The 19941-nt window shown below is 38.2% G+C and overlaps 2 protein-coding genes and 1 long non-coding RNA gene across 6 annotated transcripts; 2 read left to right on the forward strand and 1 right to left on the reverse strand.

The window, feature by feature from the left end:
* Positions 1-44: 44 nt before the first annotated feature.
* Positions 45-9277, forward strand: LOC103990415 (coatomer subunit alpha-3). Of its 2 annotated transcripts, XR_001979137.2 has the most exons (6): positions 45-204; positions 324-548; positions 911-1402; positions 1698-4655; positions 8070-8406; positions 8986-9277. XR_001979137.2 is itself a non-coding variant. In XM_009409542.3 (5 exons), the coding sequence occupies exons 2-4, from the start codon at positions 341-343 to the stop codon at positions 4643-4645; spliced, it is 3648 nt and encodes a 1215-aa protein (XP_009407817.2). In that variant the 5' UTR covers positions 45-204; positions 324-340; the 3' UTR covers positions 4646-4655; positions 8070-8718. The 2 variants fall into 2 exon arrangements, 1 of the variants encoding a protein (XP_009407817.2); XM_009409542.3 differs by lacking the exon at positions 8986-9277 and having other exon boundaries at positions 8070-8718.
* Positions 9278-12027: 2750 nt separating this feature from the next.
* On the reverse strand, positions 12028-12823 carry LOC135616814 (uncharacterized). Its single transcript, XR_010488506.1, has 3 exons — positions 12641-12823; positions 12389-12555; positions 12028-12242 (listed from the first exon to the last, which is right to left on the reverse strand). It is a non-coding gene; the product is annotated as an uncharacterized LOC135616814 (long non-coding RNA).
* A 262-nt stretch (positions 12824-13085) lies between these two features.
* Positions 13086-18925, forward strand: LOC135616815 (formyltetrahydrofolate deformylase 1, mitochondrial-like). Of its 3 annotated transcripts, none has more exons than XM_065116453.1 (8): positions 13086-13243; positions 13314-13426; positions 15314-15464; positions 15702-15775; positions 15854-16013; positions 16478-16576; positions 16676-16762; positions 18650-18925. In XM_065116453.1, exons 1-8 carry the CDS (start codon positions 13166-13168, stop codon positions 18794-18796), a joined length of 909 nt encoding a protein of 302 aa, XP_064972525.1. In that variant the 5' UTR covers positions 13086-13165; the 3' UTR covers positions 18797-18925. The 3 variants fall into 3 exon arrangements, with proteins under 3 accessions (XP_064972525.1, XP_064972526.1, XP_064972527.1); XM_065116454.1 differs by having other exon boundaries at positions 13314-13405; XM_065116455.1 differs by lacking the exon at positions 18650-18925 and adding an exon at positions 18014-18564.
* The last annotated feature ends 1016 nt before the right edge of the window (positions 18926-19941 follow it).

The raw sequence follows: 19941 nt of genomic DNA on the forward strand, positions 1-19941 counted from the left end.
ATATTTAAACTTGGAAAGGATATATTTGCAAAGACGACGGAGAGAGAAAAAGTGATGAAGTGGTGTAACGGAGAAAGTAGAGATATTCTTCCCCGTTCATTCTCTCTTCTCCCCCCCGTCTCCTTCTCCCTTCCTCTCTCGGCGCGGCGGGGATATCCGCTTCTATCGATCTAATTTCTCGAGATCCAGATCTGAGACCCTCAGGTTGGAAATCCCCTCGCTAGATCTGGGCTGCGATCCCTGCCCTAGCCCTAATTTCCGCTGATTTGCCTCTACGTTGCACTCTGATTTGGGTTTGTTATGCGTCGGTTTCGATCTCGCAGGCGGGCGCGTGGCAGCGATGCTGACCAAGTTCGAGACGAAGAGCAACCGGGTGAAGGGGCTGAGCTTCCACAGCAAGCGGCCCTGGATCCTTGCCAGCCTCCACAGCGGCGTTATCCAGCTATGGGACTACCGGATGGGCACACTCATCGACCGTTTTGATGAGCATGATGGCCCCGTCCGAGGCGTCCACTTTCACAAGTCCCAGCCTCTTTTCGTCTCTGGAGGTGATCGCTGTCCCGTCCTTAATGCTCAGTCTTCGTTTGATCTTAATTTGTTTGAGGTGCATCATGTGTCATTCATGGCATCAGATCTCTTTCGTGCTGGAAAAATTGCAAGTTGAATTTGCTTTTGGTAACCGGATCTCGTTGATTGCCTGAATTTGCTAATCGTTTCGTGCTGTTGATTTAATATTTGTAACCTTGTGCCCCTTTAAGATTGGAATCCGATCTTTGTTTGCCTTTGATTTTAGGTTTAATATCTTGAGGTTGTCATGGATGTCTTTCTTGGGATCTCTTCCTTTAACTTATAGTTCAGAGAGCGCAGTTTGTTTATTTGTTTCTTTCTGATGGCAATGTTGTATTTGCAGGAGATGACTATAAGATTAAGGTCTGGAATTATAAGACACACCGGTGCCTGTTCACCCTTCTTGGGCATCTTGATTACATCCGCACTGTTCAGTTCCACGATGAGCACCCATGGATCGTTAGTGCAAGTGATGATCAAACTATTAGGATTTGGAACTGGCAATCTCGAAACTGCATTTCGGTGTTGACCGGGCACAACCACTATGTCATGTGCGCCTCATTCCATCCGAAGGAGGACCTGATTGTGTCTGCATCTTTGGATCAGACGGTCCGTGTTTGGGATATTAGTTCACTGAGGAAAAAGGTTTCCCCAGCTGATGATATCCTGCGTCTGGGACAGATGAATGCAGATCTGTTTGGAGGTGTTGATGCTGTTGTCAAATATGTCTTGGAAGGCCACGATCGTGGAGTCAACTGGGCATCTTTCCATCCTACCTTGCCGCTTATCATCTCTGGTGCAGATGATCGGCAAGTGAAACTGTGGAGAATGAATGGTAACTTGAAAAACATCTTTCATTTGGCATCATTATGTTATTATTTAGAATATTAAAATTGCTATTTCCTTTGATCTCGAGAAAAACAAAATCCTAGAGATACAATTTGTAGAATCTGATCTAATATTACTTTCTTATGCTTTTGTATTGTATCATCTTGATATGAGGAGTACAGGAGTACTTTAGTCGATTTATTTCCTTATCAACTCATGTGTGAAATAAGGAAGATGTTGATATAATTTATTAAAAAGCATAAATGACATTGTGTCTGCTAATGCGTGTCATATTGGAACAGATTCAAAGGCTTGGGAGGTGGACACACTGAGAGGCCATATGAATAATGTCTCTAGTGTCATGTTCCATGCAAAGCAGGACATTATTGTATCTAACTCAGAAGACAAAAGCATTCGCATTTGGGATGCGACAAAGCGAACGGGTATTCAAACATTTCGTCGTGAACATGACCGTTTCTGGATTCTCGCTGCACATCCAGAAATGAATCTTCTTGCAGCTGGCCATGATAGTGGCATGATTGTTTTCAAATTGGAGAGGGAACGACCTGCTTTCTCAGTCAGCGGAGATGCCCTATACTATGTAAAAGATCGTTTCTTGCGATTCTATGAGTTCTCGACCCAGAAAGATACTCAGGTGGTTCCTATAAGGAGACCTGGTTCTGTCAGCTTGAATCAGGGACCCAGAACACTGTCTTTTAGCTCCACAGAGAATGCTGTCTTGATCTGTTCTGATGTCGATGGGGGGTCTTACGAGCTTTATATCGTTCCTAAGGACACTGCTGGAAGGGGTGACTATATGCAAGATGCAAAGAAGGGAGCTGGAGCATCAGCTGTTTTTGTAGCTCGTAATAGATTTGCTGTTCTCGACAAGACTAGCAATCAGGCCATAGTTAAGAACCTTAAAAATGAGATTGTGAAGAAGTGCCCTCTCCCAAGTGGTACAGATTCAATATTTTACGCAGGCACTGGTAACTTGTTGTGCAGGGCTGAGGACAAGGTGGCTATTTTTGATCTCCAACAGAGGATTGTCCTTGGAGAACTTCAAATTCCACCTGTTAAATACGTTGTTTGGTCAAGTGACATGGAATCTATTGCTTTGCTGGGTAAACATGCTATAGTAATTGCTAATAAGAAACTTGTACACCGTTGTACATTGCATGAGACTATCCGTGTGAAAAGTGGTGCCTGGGATGACAATGGTGTCTTCATCTATACAACGTTAAATCATATCAAGTATTGCCTTCCTAATGGGGACAGTGGAATTATAAAGACACTTGATGTTCCTATTTACATAACCAGGGTTTCTGGAAGAACTATCTATTGCTTGGATCGTGATGGGAAGAACTGTGTGATATCAATTGATTCAACAGAGTATATCTTCAAGCTCTCTCTGTTTCGGAAAAGATATGATCATGTAATGAGTATGATCAGGAACTCTCAGCTATGCGGACAAGCTGTCATTGCATACCTACAACAGAAAGGTTTTCCTGAAGTAGCACTCCATTTCGTGAAAGATGAAAAGACTAGATTCAACCTGGCGCTTGAGAGTGGTAACATCGAAATAGCTGTTGCTTCAGCAAATGTGATTGATGATAAGGACCATTGGTATCGGTTGGGTGTTGAGGCACTTCGGCAAGGAAACACAAGTATTGTGGAATATGCATATCAGAGGACAAAGAACTTTGAGAGGCTATCTTTCCTTTATCTTGTTACTGGTAACAAGGAGAAGCTGTCCAAAATGCTCAAAATATCTGAATTGAAGAATGATATCATGGGCCAGTTTCATAATGCCATGTATCTTGGTGACGTTCAGGAACGTGTCAAGATTTTGGAAAATGCTGGTCATCTGCCTCTTGCATATGTTACAGCTGTCACTCATGGATTAAAGGAAGTTGCTGACAGGCTCACTGCTGAATTGGGAGAAAATATTCCCTCTTTACCCAAAGGAAAAGTGTGTTCTCTTCTGATGCCACCAGCATCACTCGTGTGCCGTGGGGATTGGCCTTTACTAAAGGTAATGAGAGGTATTTTTGACAATGGGCTAGACGTTGGGAGGGCAGGAAATGAGGAAGAGGAGGAAGCTACTGGTGCTGAATGGGGTGATGAGGAATTGGACATTGTTGAAATGGAGGGCATGCTGCAAAATGCTGATATAGTAGCAGAACTTGAAGATGGGGTAGTAAATGAAGATAGTGAGGAGGGTGGATGGGACCTTGAGGATTTGGAATTACCACCAGATGCAGATACACCAAAAGCTGCTGGAAATGTTCGCACTTCATTATTTGTTGCTCCTACACCTGGCATGCCTGTTAGCCAAATCTGGATTCAGAAGTCTTCCCTTGCAGGAGAGCATGTGGCAGCTGGGAATTTTGACACTGCCATGCGCTTGCTTAGACGACAGTTGGGTATAAAGAACTTTGCTCCTATGAAGCCATTGTTCATGGATCTTCTTGTGGGAAGTCATACCTATATGCATGCCTTTGCCTCAGCCCCAGCTATATCAATTGCTGTTGAGAAAGGTTGGAGTGAGGCTTCCAGTCCTAATGTGAGGGCCCCTCCAGCACTTGTATTCAACTTTTCACAGATGGATGAGAAGCTCAAGGCAGCTTATCGAGCCACAACAGAGGGAAAGTTTCCAGAAGCTTTACGCCAGTTTCTCAACATCTTGCATACCATCCCACTTATCGTAGTAGACTCAAGGAGGGAAGTTGATGAAGTGAAGGAGCTGATTGAGATAGCTAGAGAGTATGTTCTGGGCTTGAAAATGGAGGTCAAAAGAAAGGAAATCAAGGACAATGCAGTTCGACAGCAGGAGCTGGCAGCCTATTTCACCAACTGTAAGCTTCAGAATATCCATATGAGGCTTGTCCTCATTAATGCTATGACTATCTGCTATAAGGGAGGGAACTATGCAACAGCAGCAAATTTTGCCAGGATGCTTCTGGAGAATAGCCCCACTGAAATCCAAGCAAAGAAGGCTAGGCAGGTGCTGCAACATGCTGGTGATAAACAGGATGCTAACCAGCTCAATTATGATTACAGGAATCCTTTTGTAGTTTGTGGGACAACTTATGTTCCAATCTATCGTGGGCAGAAGGATGTTTCCTGCCCTTATTGTGGGGCTCGGTTTGTGCCAGCCATTGAGGGGCAGCTTTGTTCTGTTTGTGAGCTTGCAATGGTGGGTGCAGATGCCTCAGGTCTACGTTGCTCTCCTACTCAAACAAAATAATTGGAAACAGGTACTTTGTTACATCCAGCATGTCCTTCTCTGCATTTTGCTTGAGTCTATCATGTTTTCTCTTGCTTAGTATGCACTGAATGAATGAAAGTTAAAGCAAATAATATGGTAGTTGCTTTTGAGCATTTAACTCAGCTCTTTTGGCCATTAGGTGGATTTATAGTGTATGGCTTTGAATTTTTCTTGCATATTGTTTTGAGAAAAAGGAGGAGGTCCTTTTGTTCCAGAGATGTGATATTGGTTCATTTGCTTATGTACTTGGTTAAGGGTGCATATGGTTCTTTTGGAGTTGGTCATTTTTATATGTCAAGTCTTTATTTGACTTTATTGTATATCTATTTTTTTTGTATTCCTATTATCAGATCTCAAAATATTTTGCTTTTGATGTTTCCCATGGCCCAAAACATTTACTTTGTTTTTTTCCTCCACTTATTTGAATATAATTTGTTAGACCTTTTTCTAATTTGGACCTTTTCTTATAACATGGGCTGGTACAAACTCTCGTTTGAAGTTTCATTGTTATGTATGAGGCACCAAACTTATATTTATGCTCAACTCAAGAACCAACTCGAGCCTTGTCTCTATTATTTAACTTAGTATCTGAGCCAAGTTGCTCTGTGATGGTACCGGTTGGTACCATCAAGAGAGAGAGAGAGAGAGAGAGCATGGAGGACTCATATCTGTTGGAGGAGATGGTGGAAACATAGCTGGGATGAGGTGGAAGATGAGGTTTTTTTTTCGGGTGGTGATGGTGGTGGGGAGAGCATAATAAAAACAGAGGAAGAGGGAAGAAGAAAAAAACAAAAGACTCATAATAGTTGTCAAAAACAAAAAAAGAAACAACCTTCCTTTTGGTACAGTTTGGTACTAATCTATTTTACCACCTTGTAAGGTCTGTATAGCGAACATATAGGATGGTTTAGCTTACGATGGATTAAACCAGATGAAATCGCTTGATCTGTTTATTGGTTAGTTGTTAGATTCATAAATATTGACATGTACTAATCAGTACGGACAATATTTTGATCTATGTTTAAAGTATTGACATGGATTGAGTTACCAAGAAATAGAATAATATGATTACTTCTGTGGAAATTTTGTCTTGCGTGCTTAGATGAATATTAGAGTATGCTCAAAGAAGATTTGGTAGGAGTGATATAAAAGGTTATGATGATGCTTGGTTTATCTGATGAGATTTCTCTCAATATAATTCAATCACGGAAAGAATTCATGTGTCTTGAGTAACTGAGACAAGCAAGTTGATTTTAGAACTCATGAGCCTGTTCTAGTGAGGTCCTAGAAACTGTTGAGATTTTCCTTGCAAGGATTGGATAGTTGTGCCCTTCACTGATGATGCAACCTGGGTTTAGCTTGAGTTTAATTAGTTTCTAGATCGAGTCAAATGTGTTTTCTTGTTATGTTGATTTGTAACTTGGTTTAATCTTTTAGGTGAGTAATACTGAATGTTGTTTATATATGTTATTCAATTTAATAAGGTTAGGTTATGTAAGTAATTTTGGTTGATTTGGAGTTGTTTAAGTCAATTTAGTGTTTTACTTAAATTGTCTTTGATTGTGCTAGTTGAGGTCTGGCAGGAGTTGATTCTTGTGTCAAGTGTTAGCAAGAAGCAGCCTATTTGGGTATCTTCAAGTTGTTAGATGGGAAAGAATCACTTGTTAAAGTAAGTTCCAACCAATATTGGAAATCTGTATGATTCATCCTGAAGAGATGCATGGCAGATGTTCTAGGGAATGCTTGGAAAACTTTTTTATCTTTGGGAAAGACCTTTTAAGTGGTTTTATGTCAACACATAAATACTAAAATGTCTTTATCTGAAAACAGTGATTGTGTGATTTTGATTGCATGATTTTATTTTATGAATGATTCAGGGTTTTCTTCAAGGTAAATGTGCATAGTATGTTTTTCTTTTCGCTCTTGTTGGTTTCTTCTGGCTTCTGATCTTCCTCCTCCAATGATTTCCCTACTGTCTTCTCCTTTATTTGCCACACTATGCTACTTGCATACTACAAATCCCAAAAATGTTGAAAATAAGACGATGCCCTGAGTGAACCAATAGTTGTATGAGTCAGGATTCTCTACATATATCAACTGCATGCTAGAATAAAGACATGTATAACTTTTGAATCTATTTTACCGAGGTAATGCTGCGTAATAAGGTTGATGATTATTGGTTGGAAATCTTTGGGTAGCTGTATTTTGTTTCATAGTTTTAAGTTCAAAAGGCAAGTGTTTCGATGAAAGAATCAATTCAGTTATCTTTTACGACATCAACTTAAAATGATTATCTTCATGACTACAAGATAGTAGGTAAGCATACCTCGAGATTGTCAATTCTACAGTCATGATTAGAAAAAAGAAAATTCCATTAACTTATACGACATTAACTTAAAACAGTTCACCATATTTTGTGCCACAGTAGGATTGTACAGCAGCAATACGCCAATAACACCGTATATCACAAGGATTAAAATTTCCACGATATAGTATTGAACAAATTTAAGGATGCAAGAACTCAATTGCATGCATACTTAAGAGATTGCACACACACATGACAGAAAGGCAAAATCATTTGTAAAACTAAAATTAGATAAAGAGTTTGGGAAAGTTAATGTTAGTCTGATCGGTAGACTATATCAGATCTCTTTTCTTGCTTCTGAGGAAACCTCCCAGTAGCTTTACTTTTGGTGAGATTTTTTACAATTCCGATTGTAAAAGATGCAATGTATGCATTAAACACATCTTCCAGTTAAATGAAAACTTTTCAAACCCAATCATATATTCATGTCTCTAGTCTACTACCATGTATGGTTTGACCTTCCATGTAGCATCTTCGTACCAGCCAGTATTTTTTTAACTAATATGATTATAACAAAGATTAACTAATATATATATATATATATATATATATATATATATATATATATATATATATTAGATGAGGACATTATATATATGCAGTGCTTCACACCACTGTCCAACACCCCTTGTATTTTGATGACATATTAGATGAGGACATTATATATATCTTTCAGTCACAATTGATAATATGGTGCTACCGAGGTAATTTGACCACAAGAAAGTCGTTGAAGTTGATATGCTCATTTGACCACATCCATTGGGTGAGTCTTTGACAATGTGTTCGTCAAAGTGCGTGTCAAAAATCATTGCTCTGGCTGTCGAACATATATTGAGATAAAGGGTGTGATTTGTTCATCCTACATTTCTAATTGTCCTGGGTGTCTCCTCCACACTATATCTATAGCATAGGCCAGTAACTACAGCGGCTGCTTTACCGCTCTTGATGTATGCATTTTGCTTATGACTGATCAACATGTTAAACATGTGAAGCTTGTTTTGATGTGTCTGCTTGATTTTTTCTTTATATGTGCTTCAGGTATAACTACCAGCTGTGACTTTCACATCCGTCCATTATTGAATCGATACTCATTGGTCAGAGGCGCATCCCGGCTTCCATTTAGTTTCTCTAGCCATAGGTCTTGCTTAAAGAGTGTCTGCGGTTTCAGCCATGAGCATCTATAGCTTCGGCATTTTACTTCGGTTACAGCAAAAGTTGGATTCTTTTTCATTGAGGCACTGGAGCTGGCGTTTTTTCCCCTGAGCGTAAAGTTTGGAGCCGCATTGGCATTTGCTTCGAACGTCATTGATCAACTGTTGGGTGCATGGGAGAGTCTTCTAGCTGCCATCTTCAAAAATCCGGTCACATATTCGGGGTAAGTTGTGCCCTGGCAACACCTTTTTGCTTCCTTTTTCTCTTTCTTTGTTCTTTTGAAAGAGGACTCCCAGTTATTGATCCTTGTTATTGTCCATGAGATAACGGTGGTTGTTGGCACAGTATCTCAATCTTGAGAATATTTTTTGATAAGAATATTTAGAGTATTTGATGAGTGTTTTGACCAGTTGCATCCTACACTTTTCAGGCCTGAATTACACATGTATAAGCTAATATAGCAGGCTGACTACAACCAAATTCTTGGTGAATTGTACTTCTTATAACAAAAATATTATCCATTTTCTTCTACTCATGGATTGAAATTGTTACACACGTAAGTATGGGTTTTGCCTGTGAATGCAGTACACGTGGAAGAAACTGTTCAGTTTTTAATGCTGAACTAATAACTAGTCTTTTCACATTTTTCCTTCTTTTTTTATACATATATCCTTAATGCTTAATCATGTGGGAAAGAGATCATTTTTCCGATTGTGCGTGTTTCTCTGTCAGGCATATATCGAATATTTTACCTAAGTTCGTTGCATGGTCCTCAGACTTCTGACAATATTATATATCTCAGCTACGAAGATTAATTGCTTGAACGCAGTCGTCATTCTTCAGCCGAGAAAAGATTGACAGCAACGTACAGACCGCTTACTGTCTGGTGGGCATTTCGTTGTTCTCTGCATCGAGTGGCCGTCAGATGGAGATGTAGCTGTGACAACAGACTCGAATTTTTTTTGGTTGAGGTAGGCGTTTTACACATCTATATCCTTTCAAATTTTGGTAATATTACATTCCCCACCCTTCCCCTCCAAATTGTATTATAACATATATATTTTCCTTAAAATATTGAAATATTCTATTTTGAATATTTAAATCCTTCAACCTTAATTCGTAATAGAGGCTAAAAATAAAGGCTCCTTAACCTTGTTGGTTGATCAAACTTGACATGTCAAAACGCTTGTAGTCTCTCGAGGAATCGATAGCAAGGGCTACTATCCGGTACAAAAGCATCCTGTAAACAACATATTAATCCTTCTCTCTTTTGCAATCAACATATAATCTTACTCTTTAATCATCATCATTGGTATTCCATACTCCTAATATAGTGTTTTGAAAGAGGACAATTACTTCCAGCTGTACGCTTTACTGTAGAACGCTTAATTATTAGACGCATGTAATTTAGTTACCGAAGTAGCACCGTAAGAGAATAATGAAAACGAACACATTCATATAAGACAAAAGATTTCTTAGAACTTCCTATATAACAAACAGTAGAATTGTATCGGTGCAGACAAGCAGACTCCAAGAATAAAAATTGACAATGCTTTACCCGGTGGGAGGATGCACAGCTCACCACACATTGGATCTTGTTCACTAGCCCTGATCCTGGGAAACACCCAGCTATTGAAATTAATTTATGAACTAAAAGTTAATTGACAGAACAACAACCTAATTTTCTTGCACATGACCAACCCAGAAGCAGTATAAATGATCAGTTGGGGACACATAAACTTCATTCAGCTAGCTAACTGTTCATCATCATCATCATCATCATCATCATCATCTCAGATGTAACAATAGTTGTGTAGAAGATTATCCAAGTCAAGCCTCGCAGAAGATCACCAGTGAAAGGTCTCGTAGTAGACCTGTAATTCGGTGTTAATTGGTGGTTTTTTTAAACCCTGCTCCATGTTCATGCATCAGTTTCTTCTTTCTCAAAACAAGAAAAAGAAAAGATTTTTAGCGTGGCTTTGAAGTTGATATTTTAACATTATGTTCTTCACTAATCCAGCTAGTCTTGATTCATTACAGCTTACCATGTCAGAACACAAGGGAGGGTGATCTAATTATTAGCTAGGTTGTCCTTTGGGTTAACTTTTCATTGATATCACTTTCAGGATTCATGAAAATAGTTGTTAGACAAATGTTAAATCACAACTAGAATCAAATTTCAGTAGCAGTTGAAATGCTGCTTTGTTTTTAAAAATGCAATGTTCTTTATCGTTTCTAGTAGCTTCAGAGAGATACTGAAATTTTGTTCATCATCTACAAATTTCACTATCTTTTCAAGTAGTTTCAGAGAGACATACTGAACTTTTGTTCATTATCTACAAATTTCACTCGTCCTGTGTATAGAATTCCCTTCTCATAATTCGTATTCTAACCAAATCTCACTCGTTCTGTACACAAAGTTGAACTCAAATGAAATTTCTCAGGCATTTTGCATGATTAATTAACATAAATAAATAAAAATTACAACAATTTTCTGTTCCAGCTTAGTAGATAAACAAGATGATGATAGTTGAAGTATTTTAACCTTTACTGAAACAGTATCATAAGTAGAAAATGTAGTAATGAAAAAAAAGGCATTGATTGGCATTAAGATAGCCAGTTTCAAATACAAAAAAGTGCTGGAAGAAAAATGCTCAAAACCAACCACCAACCGTATGAGATTAGTTAACGATGAGATGCAACTTGAAAAATCACTAGCAAGACATCGTAAACTGCTCCAAGTTTAAAATGCACATTTGGGCATTCATCAACTACTTATAGTAATGAAAAGAACAGGAATATATTGGGAAGATATTGCTCTGATGTCTATTAAGTGGCAGAGTTACATTATTGCTCAATTTTTAGAGACACATTCGTATATACAAGCCCTAACTCTCATGTGGAAACCCAAAAAAAAAAAAAGTTACAAATTCATAATGATTGACCAAAAACCAGTTAATTCAACAGAAAAGAAAATATATCATTGAGAGGGAGCAATATGGGTAGTCAAAGAAGGAAAACAAGCATACACCTATAGTGTATAATAGAAAAACAAGGACTTCACTTTTTAGTTTCAGATGCTTGAAGCTTGCTTATTACTTTCAGATAGATAAAACTTAAAAGCGAGATATTAGACTGTAAATATGAATCTGAGCAGCCAAGGATTGTTACAACAGTCAGTATCAAGCCACAGCCAGATGAAACGGGGGAAATCCCAAGAGGAACAAGCTGGTATCCGAGCCAGGTTGGATAGATGAACCTGCTTCAAAGCGACTACTGTATCTATCTAGAGCCTATCTTCCTGCCCCAGTGCTACACCAAAGCATGGGCCTCATTCTGTAAAGGGCCTTAGTCCTAGCACAACAGGAAAGAAAGAAGGTACCACAAAAACAATGTTGGCAGCTGCTGACTTGAAACGAATGGTAAGAGATGTGTGCTACGGCTAGGAATAACACAATCTCTTTTGATAGACGAAATGCTTGAATAGGTTTCTTCCCTCCCGACGGACAGAAGCAAAGGTTACTAGAGCACCATACCATTCATCTCTAGAGAAAGAGGACCTATAACCCAATGAAGCTCCTGCCCAATACATTATCAGAGCAATTAATCGACTGGCGTAGCCACACCCAGTCTGTTCCCTGTGTCACCAAATTATTTTTGACTCGCGATACAGTTTATCCATTGACAACATCTAATGAACTAGTTAGTCACCTATGTCATAACAATTCTTTAATTAAGCCAGTCGAATGGGCCTCCCTCTCAGGACTTAATTTTTACTCGAATCAAAGCAATTAGCAACCAAACATTTTGACAATGACATAGTAGAGACTGGAACCAACCATACTGACAAGCAAATTTTCCAGCTAGAAATTGCTATTCTAACTAAAATCAGATACAAAGTACACAAAAACCTCTAAATACACCAACGAAAGGAAAAAACAAAAATATCGAAACATCATTAATGGTATACTCGCCAGTAATTTCCTCATTCCACTGTAACGGGATGACCATTGGCAGCAGAGAAGAGCTCCCGATGATCCCTATATCAGCCCTTTAGTCCTGTATTCCAGCGCCCGAATCATCAGTTGCAATCTTAGATAAGCAAAAGACAAACAAAAAGAGAAAAAAAAAAAAAAGACACAATCCATGCGAAATCAAGAACAGAGACAGCCAAGTTCACGAAAAGAAATCAAAACCACACCTACGTCTGTTTGGAGTAGGTCGAGGATGACGAAGGAACGCGCTTGATGCAGAACATCATGTACCCGAGCGGGAGTACCACGCCGACCATCATAATCGCCGCCCCAATCACATACCGCAGCGGCCCCGGCGGCTCCACCTCCATCAATCTCGATCTCAATCTTCTCCTTACCTACAGAATCCCTACCTCATCAGATCAGATCCATAACGGTGCAAGTCCGGAAAACCCAGATTCAAACTTATAAACATGGATTCACCTCGAATGGTACCGTTGGATGATCGTCCCTCTCTGAGAACAATGGCGACGAGATCGGGACGAAGGTCGACTTGGAGAGACAGAAGGCGGAGATTGGATCGACGCAGAAGGTATCCTCAGATCACGATCACCTGCCCGGTTATCAACTACGCCGGTTCGGCTATGTCCAACCCTCCGGTTCAATAGATGACCATCTCAAGAATTAAATCGACGTGATACCGAACGTCCAATTTCCTACCGGTCACCGAACCCTCACATTGGAAAAATAAGGGACCCACCTAGCGTTCCTCCGGTCCCTCACATTGGCGGCTACATCTCCGCTGTAATATTCGCATTTTCTTATTGGATTAGGAAGTGGGATCCACATTTAGGTGGGCCTCTCCCTACCTCACGCGGTAGGCTTCTGTGTAACTCGTTCGGGTGGGAAAAGGTTGTTTTGGAGGCAATAATCCCTTCCACACCGAACCATTTGACGCGGCAGCTACCCCGAAGAGAAGAACAAGCGAGCGTGGTCGTCTTGGATCTGATGGCGAGGAGAGCGATCTCCACGATCACCGGAGGCGCCACCCGCTCCGTCCTCGGCATCCACGTCTTCCACTGCCCGGTGAGTGGGCTTCAATTGGAGGTCTTCTTTAATCCTTTTCTGGGTTGAGATTGGAGGTGTCGGTGGGCAGGATGTGGTGGGGATCGTCGCCAAGCTCTCGGAGTGCATTGCATCGCGGGGTGGAAACATTCGCAGCGTGGATGTCTTTGTCCCTGAGAATAGGTCGGACTTTTATTCCAGGAGGTGGGGTTTTGTCTTTGTTTTTTGGTTTGTTCTTCCTCCTGTTTCATTTGGTTCCTACATTGTTATGTGAGACTGATGCGGAAAAGTGAGGGAAACGAGAGATACATACAAGAGAGACGAGATATAGGGGAGGAGAGCAAATCCTGTCATCCCATAGACACACAGGAATAGAGAGCTAATCCTATCATCCCATAAACTAACTACAAAAGATAACTTGAGAACTCTCATAAAACTACACTTATAGCAAAATAAATAACGTAATCTATGCTATGCCCATATTAAGTTTTTTGAATAACTGATTAGACCCTAAGTAGGACCCTTGAAACCCTTTATAAATATCAATAAATTAATATGGAATAATATGAAAATATCACCAAAGAATTCCTTATTTGATGTGTAGTGTAGGTGTTTGCTCAAATTAATATTTTCATACTATTCCACATTAATTTATTGATGTGAAGTGTAGGTGTTTGCTCAAATTATATATAATGTGAAATGATTTTGGTTCTTGATTGATCCAAATCACTTCTAGCTCTATTGTAACAAAAATATTCCCCTTTATGTCGAACGGACTCATATCAATAATTATGACCTGTATACAGACAATTCCTCACTATCTTTTTAATTGATTTTACTCTCATCTTCTGGAGTGTCTAGCAAGCTTAGGCTGCTTCTATAAGGGAAACACCCACTAAGTTGACCTTGTTTGTTGATTGAGCAACATAGCTTGAATCGATAGATCCAGTTGATCTGTTGGAATCTTTTCCAAGTGCAGTTGAACTTCTACAAAAATTGTACCAAGTACCCATGAAAGTGTCCAAGTTGGCATGGTGTGATAGTTAAAGCCAAAAAACCCTGCATCTTGCCATGCCCTGGTTATGGCCAACCCCCTTTAGGCTCTTCTCTCCTCTTGTAATAAGGATGATGAGTCTAAGACAAGCTTGGCCATGAGTATGTGTTTGTAGTCAAGTTGATCAAATTGTGTCTCCGTCAGAGTCAAATATGAAGATCGAGCCATGGTGGCATTGCTTAAACTACTTAGTAACTTAAGAAGCTCAATTTAAATCACCAAAAGTAATTCGACTATAGTGGTTGATACTGGAATATGTCTAATAAAGGCCTCAGCTGATCTGTCCCAATGAAAAATAAACTTTTCCTATTATTTTAAGATCTCTAATGTGTCTCCTATTATGATCCTGTTCTAGGAAAGAAACATATATGAATACGATATAGATTGTTGAATTTTAAAAATGGAAACTTATTTTTTTGTCTACTTGGTATCTATGAACGACAATGTGTTGCTAATTTATTTTTTTTCTTTATAGATACAACAATGAAATCCTTAGATAAGCATGTTAGTCAACTTGGTGCAACTTTTAGATGCTTACCTTTTCTGTGATTTTTGTCTGTTTCTGCAAAGAGTGATGAACCTTCTGCGTTGAAATTATTCTGATGATGATGCCTTTTTCCTTGATGAGACTTCACCTGAATTTAGGTTAATAAAAAAAAATTTGAGCACACTTTCTGTAAATTGTTAGTGTTCTTGCCATTGTTAACTAAAACTGCCTTCTACATTGTGACTTTTAAGATTATCTCTTATCTGATGTTATCATGCATTTAGAAGCCATCCTAGGTCTGTAATTTTATTTGTTGTTTCTACTGTTGCTATTCCTTTTAACTAAACAGCAGAGTTCAGCACTCATCGATGTATCCTCTCTGAAGCTAACTTTTCCTAGCTGTCCTCAGTGTATTACCAAGCCAAGGTTTTAAAGAAGCAAACATTTTGAACTCGTTCATGAGTAAATGTATTTATACTATCTTGAGTTACATGCACATTACAACCAATTGAAATGATTCTAAGAATAGACGGTGGTTATCACGTGGCAGTGAATTTGTATTTGATCCTACTCATTGGCCTCGGGATGTGGTGGACAATGACTTCATCAAATTATCAAAGTTATTCAGTGCAGAAAAATCTATTGTACGAGTCCCTGATCTAGATCCTAAATATAAGATTGTGATTCTTGCTTCAAAGCAGGTTTGTTCTGCTATACTGTTGACTCTTTTTGCTTAAGCATGCATCATTACTAGTGTTTATCAATTAAGCCTCAAAATGTTTGTATTGGTTTAGTTATGGCACATTATATGCAAATATCTGTCCTTCTGGACTCAATCATATGTATTAAACTTTTAACTGTGATTTAGTTTGTAATTCATAAATAAAAAATGAACGACTATCTATTTTGCATATCAATGCAAGAATTTGTTTCTGTAGGAACATTGTTTGGTGGACTTGTTATATAAATGGCAGGAGGGTAGACTACCTGTGGATATCAGCTGTGTGATAAGGTGAGACATCTTGCGACTCTTTTATTCAAATAATTTCTTCTCAAGATTTAAACTGAAGCTTCCAAATATACTGAACAGCAATCATCAAAGAGCTCCAAATACACATGTTATTCGTTTTCTTGAAAGACATGGAATTCCATATCATTACTTGCCAACAAGTGTAGGAAATAAAAGAGAAGCAGAGATCCTGGAGTTGGTTGAAGATACGGATTTTCTTGTACTTGCAAGATATATGCAGGTTTGCCCTTCAATTTTGTCATTCTTCCAAACTTGTTTTTAGATCTTTAGGTCTTTTTTATTGTTATTAAGCACTTGATTGTAGAAACATGAACTTGCATTCTGCAGTTTCCTAGAACATTGGCTAATGTTGATTCAAGCTCATGAGCAATTGATTCTAGTTCCACGACTAAATAAAGGGAAAAATGTGATGTCTAAAGACATGGAAAAGATTGATATTGTTGTTGTTAGCTTCTCTTTTGAGGAAGGTATTTCTCTTACATGAACAGAAAAGTGATAAGTGAACTGTGAGTAATAAATATCTTTTAAAAGGTATTTCTTAATTATGATATCTGTTATCTGAATAGATTCTTATATTTATTGACACAGTCTTCCTGCATGTGTCATCTATTTCATAAATTTTACTATGGCAACTTGAACGTCATTTGGAGTCCGAATTTCTTATTATATTATAACAACATGCAGATACTGTCTGGAAGGTTTTTGGAGAGTTATGGTAAAGATATAATTAACATCCATCATGGTCTTCTTCCATCATTTAAGGGTGGGAGTCCTTCCAAACAGGTCTTTGTTTAAATTTTTTATTTATTTGTTGGAACTATAACAACTTTCTTTGCTCATCTCTTGAATAAGAGTTAAGTCAGATCTGGTATATAAATCCAGGCTTTTGATGCTGGGGTAAAGTTGATTGGCGCAACAAGTCATTTTGTAACTCAAGAGCTGGATGCTGGTCCAATTATTGAACAAATGGTGATATTCTTATGCTCAATTATTAAAGATTTTCTTTTATGCATGCCTGAATTTTGATACTTACCTTGTCAAATTATTGATCATTGATATTAGGGTAATCCATTTTATGACAATCTTGGCTTCATATTGTATGTACTTGCTTGGTTTGATATCACACTAGTGTTTGACTTTGTCATTTACACATGGAAATTAACAAATGAAAGGTACTGTAAAATGTAAATAGAGTTAAGGCTAGTGTTTTTATTCATTGTCAACCCAATCCAAATCCATACTGATTGTCTCGTAGGCAGAACCAAAATCTTGGCAAGTACCTAGCTTACAGTATAATGATCAAACTAGTGAGGACAGGCTAATAATGCCAATACCTACCATATGGTCTCGACTCATGTCCTCGTCTTCCTCCCACATATGGTTTCTTAATATCCATTTTGATATTTTACTGCTGTTTTACATTTAATTACTTTCCATGATACTCAAGTTATGATCAAATTCACAAAACAAATTAAGAAAATAGCATATTTGTATTAATGTATATTTTGACAACAAATTGAGAAATCTGTAAACAAAATGCAGGAACATGCACATCTGAATATATTGAATCACATACAAAATTACCCAAACTTAGGTGACCATGATAACCCTTTTTACAACATCATTTTTGTGAGAACCAAGAACCACACAGGACAAAAGAGGTTGGCATTCTTTAAGTTGTGTGGAAGACAATACTTGTTGCATTTGAATTCGAATTTTGTCATCTGCAAGTATGCTGTCTTAATGAACTAAAAAAAGTCCATGTAAAGTTTAGTTGCTAATTCAATGGTGTAATATACAAGTGAGATTACAGCATGGCTCTTCCTTGACAAAGACAACATGGCAGTATCATGTCCCATGGTTGTAAAACTGGCATCAACATAAGCATCAAAATGAACTAATAAAACCTGGAGAAATGTTTGGGCTTTTAAATTTGATACTAAACAAAGAGTCGACAGTTGTGTATCTAGGTCCTCAAAATTTTATTTTCTTGATTTAGACAATTGTACAGTCTCTGTAACAAAGACCTTTGCAAGTTATTGGATGGTTTATAGTCTAAGTTGTCATGCTTTGTGTTCTGGTGTTAACTCAAAATATTTGAATTTTGCAGTTATTCCAGTCATCTTAGTTTCTGATGTTAACTGCAATTGATTGTTTGTTGCTTAGTAACATATGATACCATGAACAATATAACTAAGATTCGGAAAACCGGTTGAACAGGTGCATACTGACCAGTATATACCGGTCCGACCTGATTCTGGCAAATTTGTTGGGTCCAATTGAAACAGGTTTTGTATTCTTTTTCTTTTTCTGGGCAAGCTGAAACAACTGTTGCTAGTTGTTTGGTTTTGGGTATCAACAGATGGTAAAAAATAAAATCTGTTGACTTTTCCATCGCAACCTCTGTATTCTCTCTCTCTTTCTTTGCACGGCTATGACTGTTGCCACAGCAACCTTCGCAATCACTACCTTGACATCCTCCTAGTCCCATTGTCACATCAGTCACCTCCTGATATTGTCATTGCTGTAGATTCCTACAGTAAGCAAAGTTGTCACCTCTGCATCCTCTCCCATTTCCTCCGGCTCTTCTTCCTCCTTGTCCTCTCCTCTTCTCTCCCTCTTATTCTTTGGTCTATGCCAATCAGGATGTTAGCATACCACATGTCGGTGTACTGATATGTACCAGAGCCAGACCAACATGGTTCTTGGATCAAAACTTGAAACCTTGACTGTAATAATAGATACATTTGATGATATTTTGCTCTTGGCTTTTGCAGCTACAGTACATTAGATAAGTCAACTGCTTCTCTCATGCTTCTGACTTCTAGTCTGAATACTTCTATAAACATGGTGCAGGTTGAGAGAGTTTCTCACAGGGATACCTTGCAAAGTTTTGTGCAGAAATCGGAGAATCTCGAAAAGCAATGTCTCCTGCAATCAATCAAATCTTATTGTGAACTTCGGGTGCTACCTTATCAAGAGAACAAGACTCTTGTATTCTGAAAAGGTCCATTTTTAAGTGTTGCAAATTTTAATTATCTCTGTCATCCAAAAATTTAGGATTATGTTATTGGCATACCTTTGTTCTTATTTTCGAGGTCAATTTAAAATGCTTTACCATCTTTATCTCAATGAACGAACAGACTTGCACAACCATTAATCATACCTTGATCCTGAGGCTGAGAAGAAAGGTTAACTCACTGTACTTCCTAAACCTTTCAACCTCATCGGATCCACTTTCAATTGCCAGATACAGAAGCAAAACATCATTGATTTTGCAGCTCTAATTGTTCTAAGTGAAAATGGATTCAAATTAGATAAACGAACTGAAATGCTTCCTGCAGATGATACTTGTTTAGTAGAAAGATATTGAAGCAAATACGAGGATAATAAAAAAAAATTATCGGAAATGTTTTAGGAATATCATCCAATATTTTGATATCTTGTATAAGTGAAATCGATCCAAGAACTACATAGATTTGAAAGATCTCACATAACAAGATTTCTAATAGATCGAGAATTATTTCTGTAGTCATATCTGGCTCCAACCGATCGAATACGAGCATGTTAGTACTGAAATTATCAATGTATAATCTTTATTGAATTGACGTTTTCATTGATGATCAGTGGACTATTGAGCTCATCTCAACTGCACGAGCAAACAGGCATCAACGCCGGCCTCGACCTTTTGTGGTCACTAACGCCACTCATAACTTTGGCGCTCAGCTTTCGTGACACCCAATTAAAACTCGGATTCATTATATGTTACCTTGTCAACTACGTTTAGTATTTCGGTCTTTACATTTTAAAAAATTATATTGATATCCTTATAGTTATTAAAATAAAATATCTAAATCTATTTATCTTGACACCATCGTTTTTACTAATAGAAATATGAAAATAAAAAAAAAAATAATTTTAACGTTTTAATTGATGGTGATGAACAACTGTACTGTTGAGGGCCATGTGTAACTTTTGTGGATGAGAAGAACGATGACAAGAGATGAGGGCTATGGGTGACTTTTATGGATGAGAAGAACGATGACAAGAGATGAGGGGCGCTTTGTATCTACGTCAGTGTTGACACAATTGTCGAGCAGCGAAACTAATTCTGTCAATTGATTTTTTCTTACCGTCGTATTTTGTAA

Source organism: Musa acuminata, chromosome BXJ2-7, assembly GCF_036884655.1.
Source record: "Musa acuminata AAA Group cultivar baxijiao chromosome BXJ2-7, Cavendish_Baxijiao_AAA, whole genome shotgun sequence".
Taxonomy (NCBI): domain Eukaryota; kingdom Viridiplantae; phylum Streptophyta; class Magnoliopsida; order Zingiberales; family Musaceae; genus Musa; species Musa acuminata.

Bases quoted from the DNA above. Each gene is read 5' to 3' on its own strand.
- LOC103990415 (XM_009409542.3), top strand. From the start codon at position 341: ATGCTGACCAAGTTCGAGACGAAGAGCAACCGGGTGAAGGGGCTGAGC. The intron at 549-910 runs GTGATCGCTGTC...TTGTATTTGCAG, and splicing joins GCCTCTTTTCGTCTCTGGAG to GAGATGACTATAAGATTAAG. The intron at 1,403-1,697 runs GTAACTTGAAAA...ATATTGGAACAG, and splicing joins GAAACTGTGGAGAATGAATG to ATTCAAAGGCTTGGGAGGTG.
- LOC135616815 (XM_065116453.1), top strand. From the start codon at position 13,166: ATGGCGAGGAGAGCGATCTCCACGATCACCGGAGGCGCCACCCGCTCC. The intron at 15,465-15,701 runs GTTTGTTCTGCT...TTGTTTCTGTAG, and splicing joins TGATTCTTGCTTCAAAGCAG to GAACATTGTTTGGTGGACTT. The intron at 16,763-18,649 runs GTGATATTCTTA...AACATGGTGCAG, and splicing joins GTCCAATTATTGAACAAATG to GTTGAGAGAGTTTCTCACAG.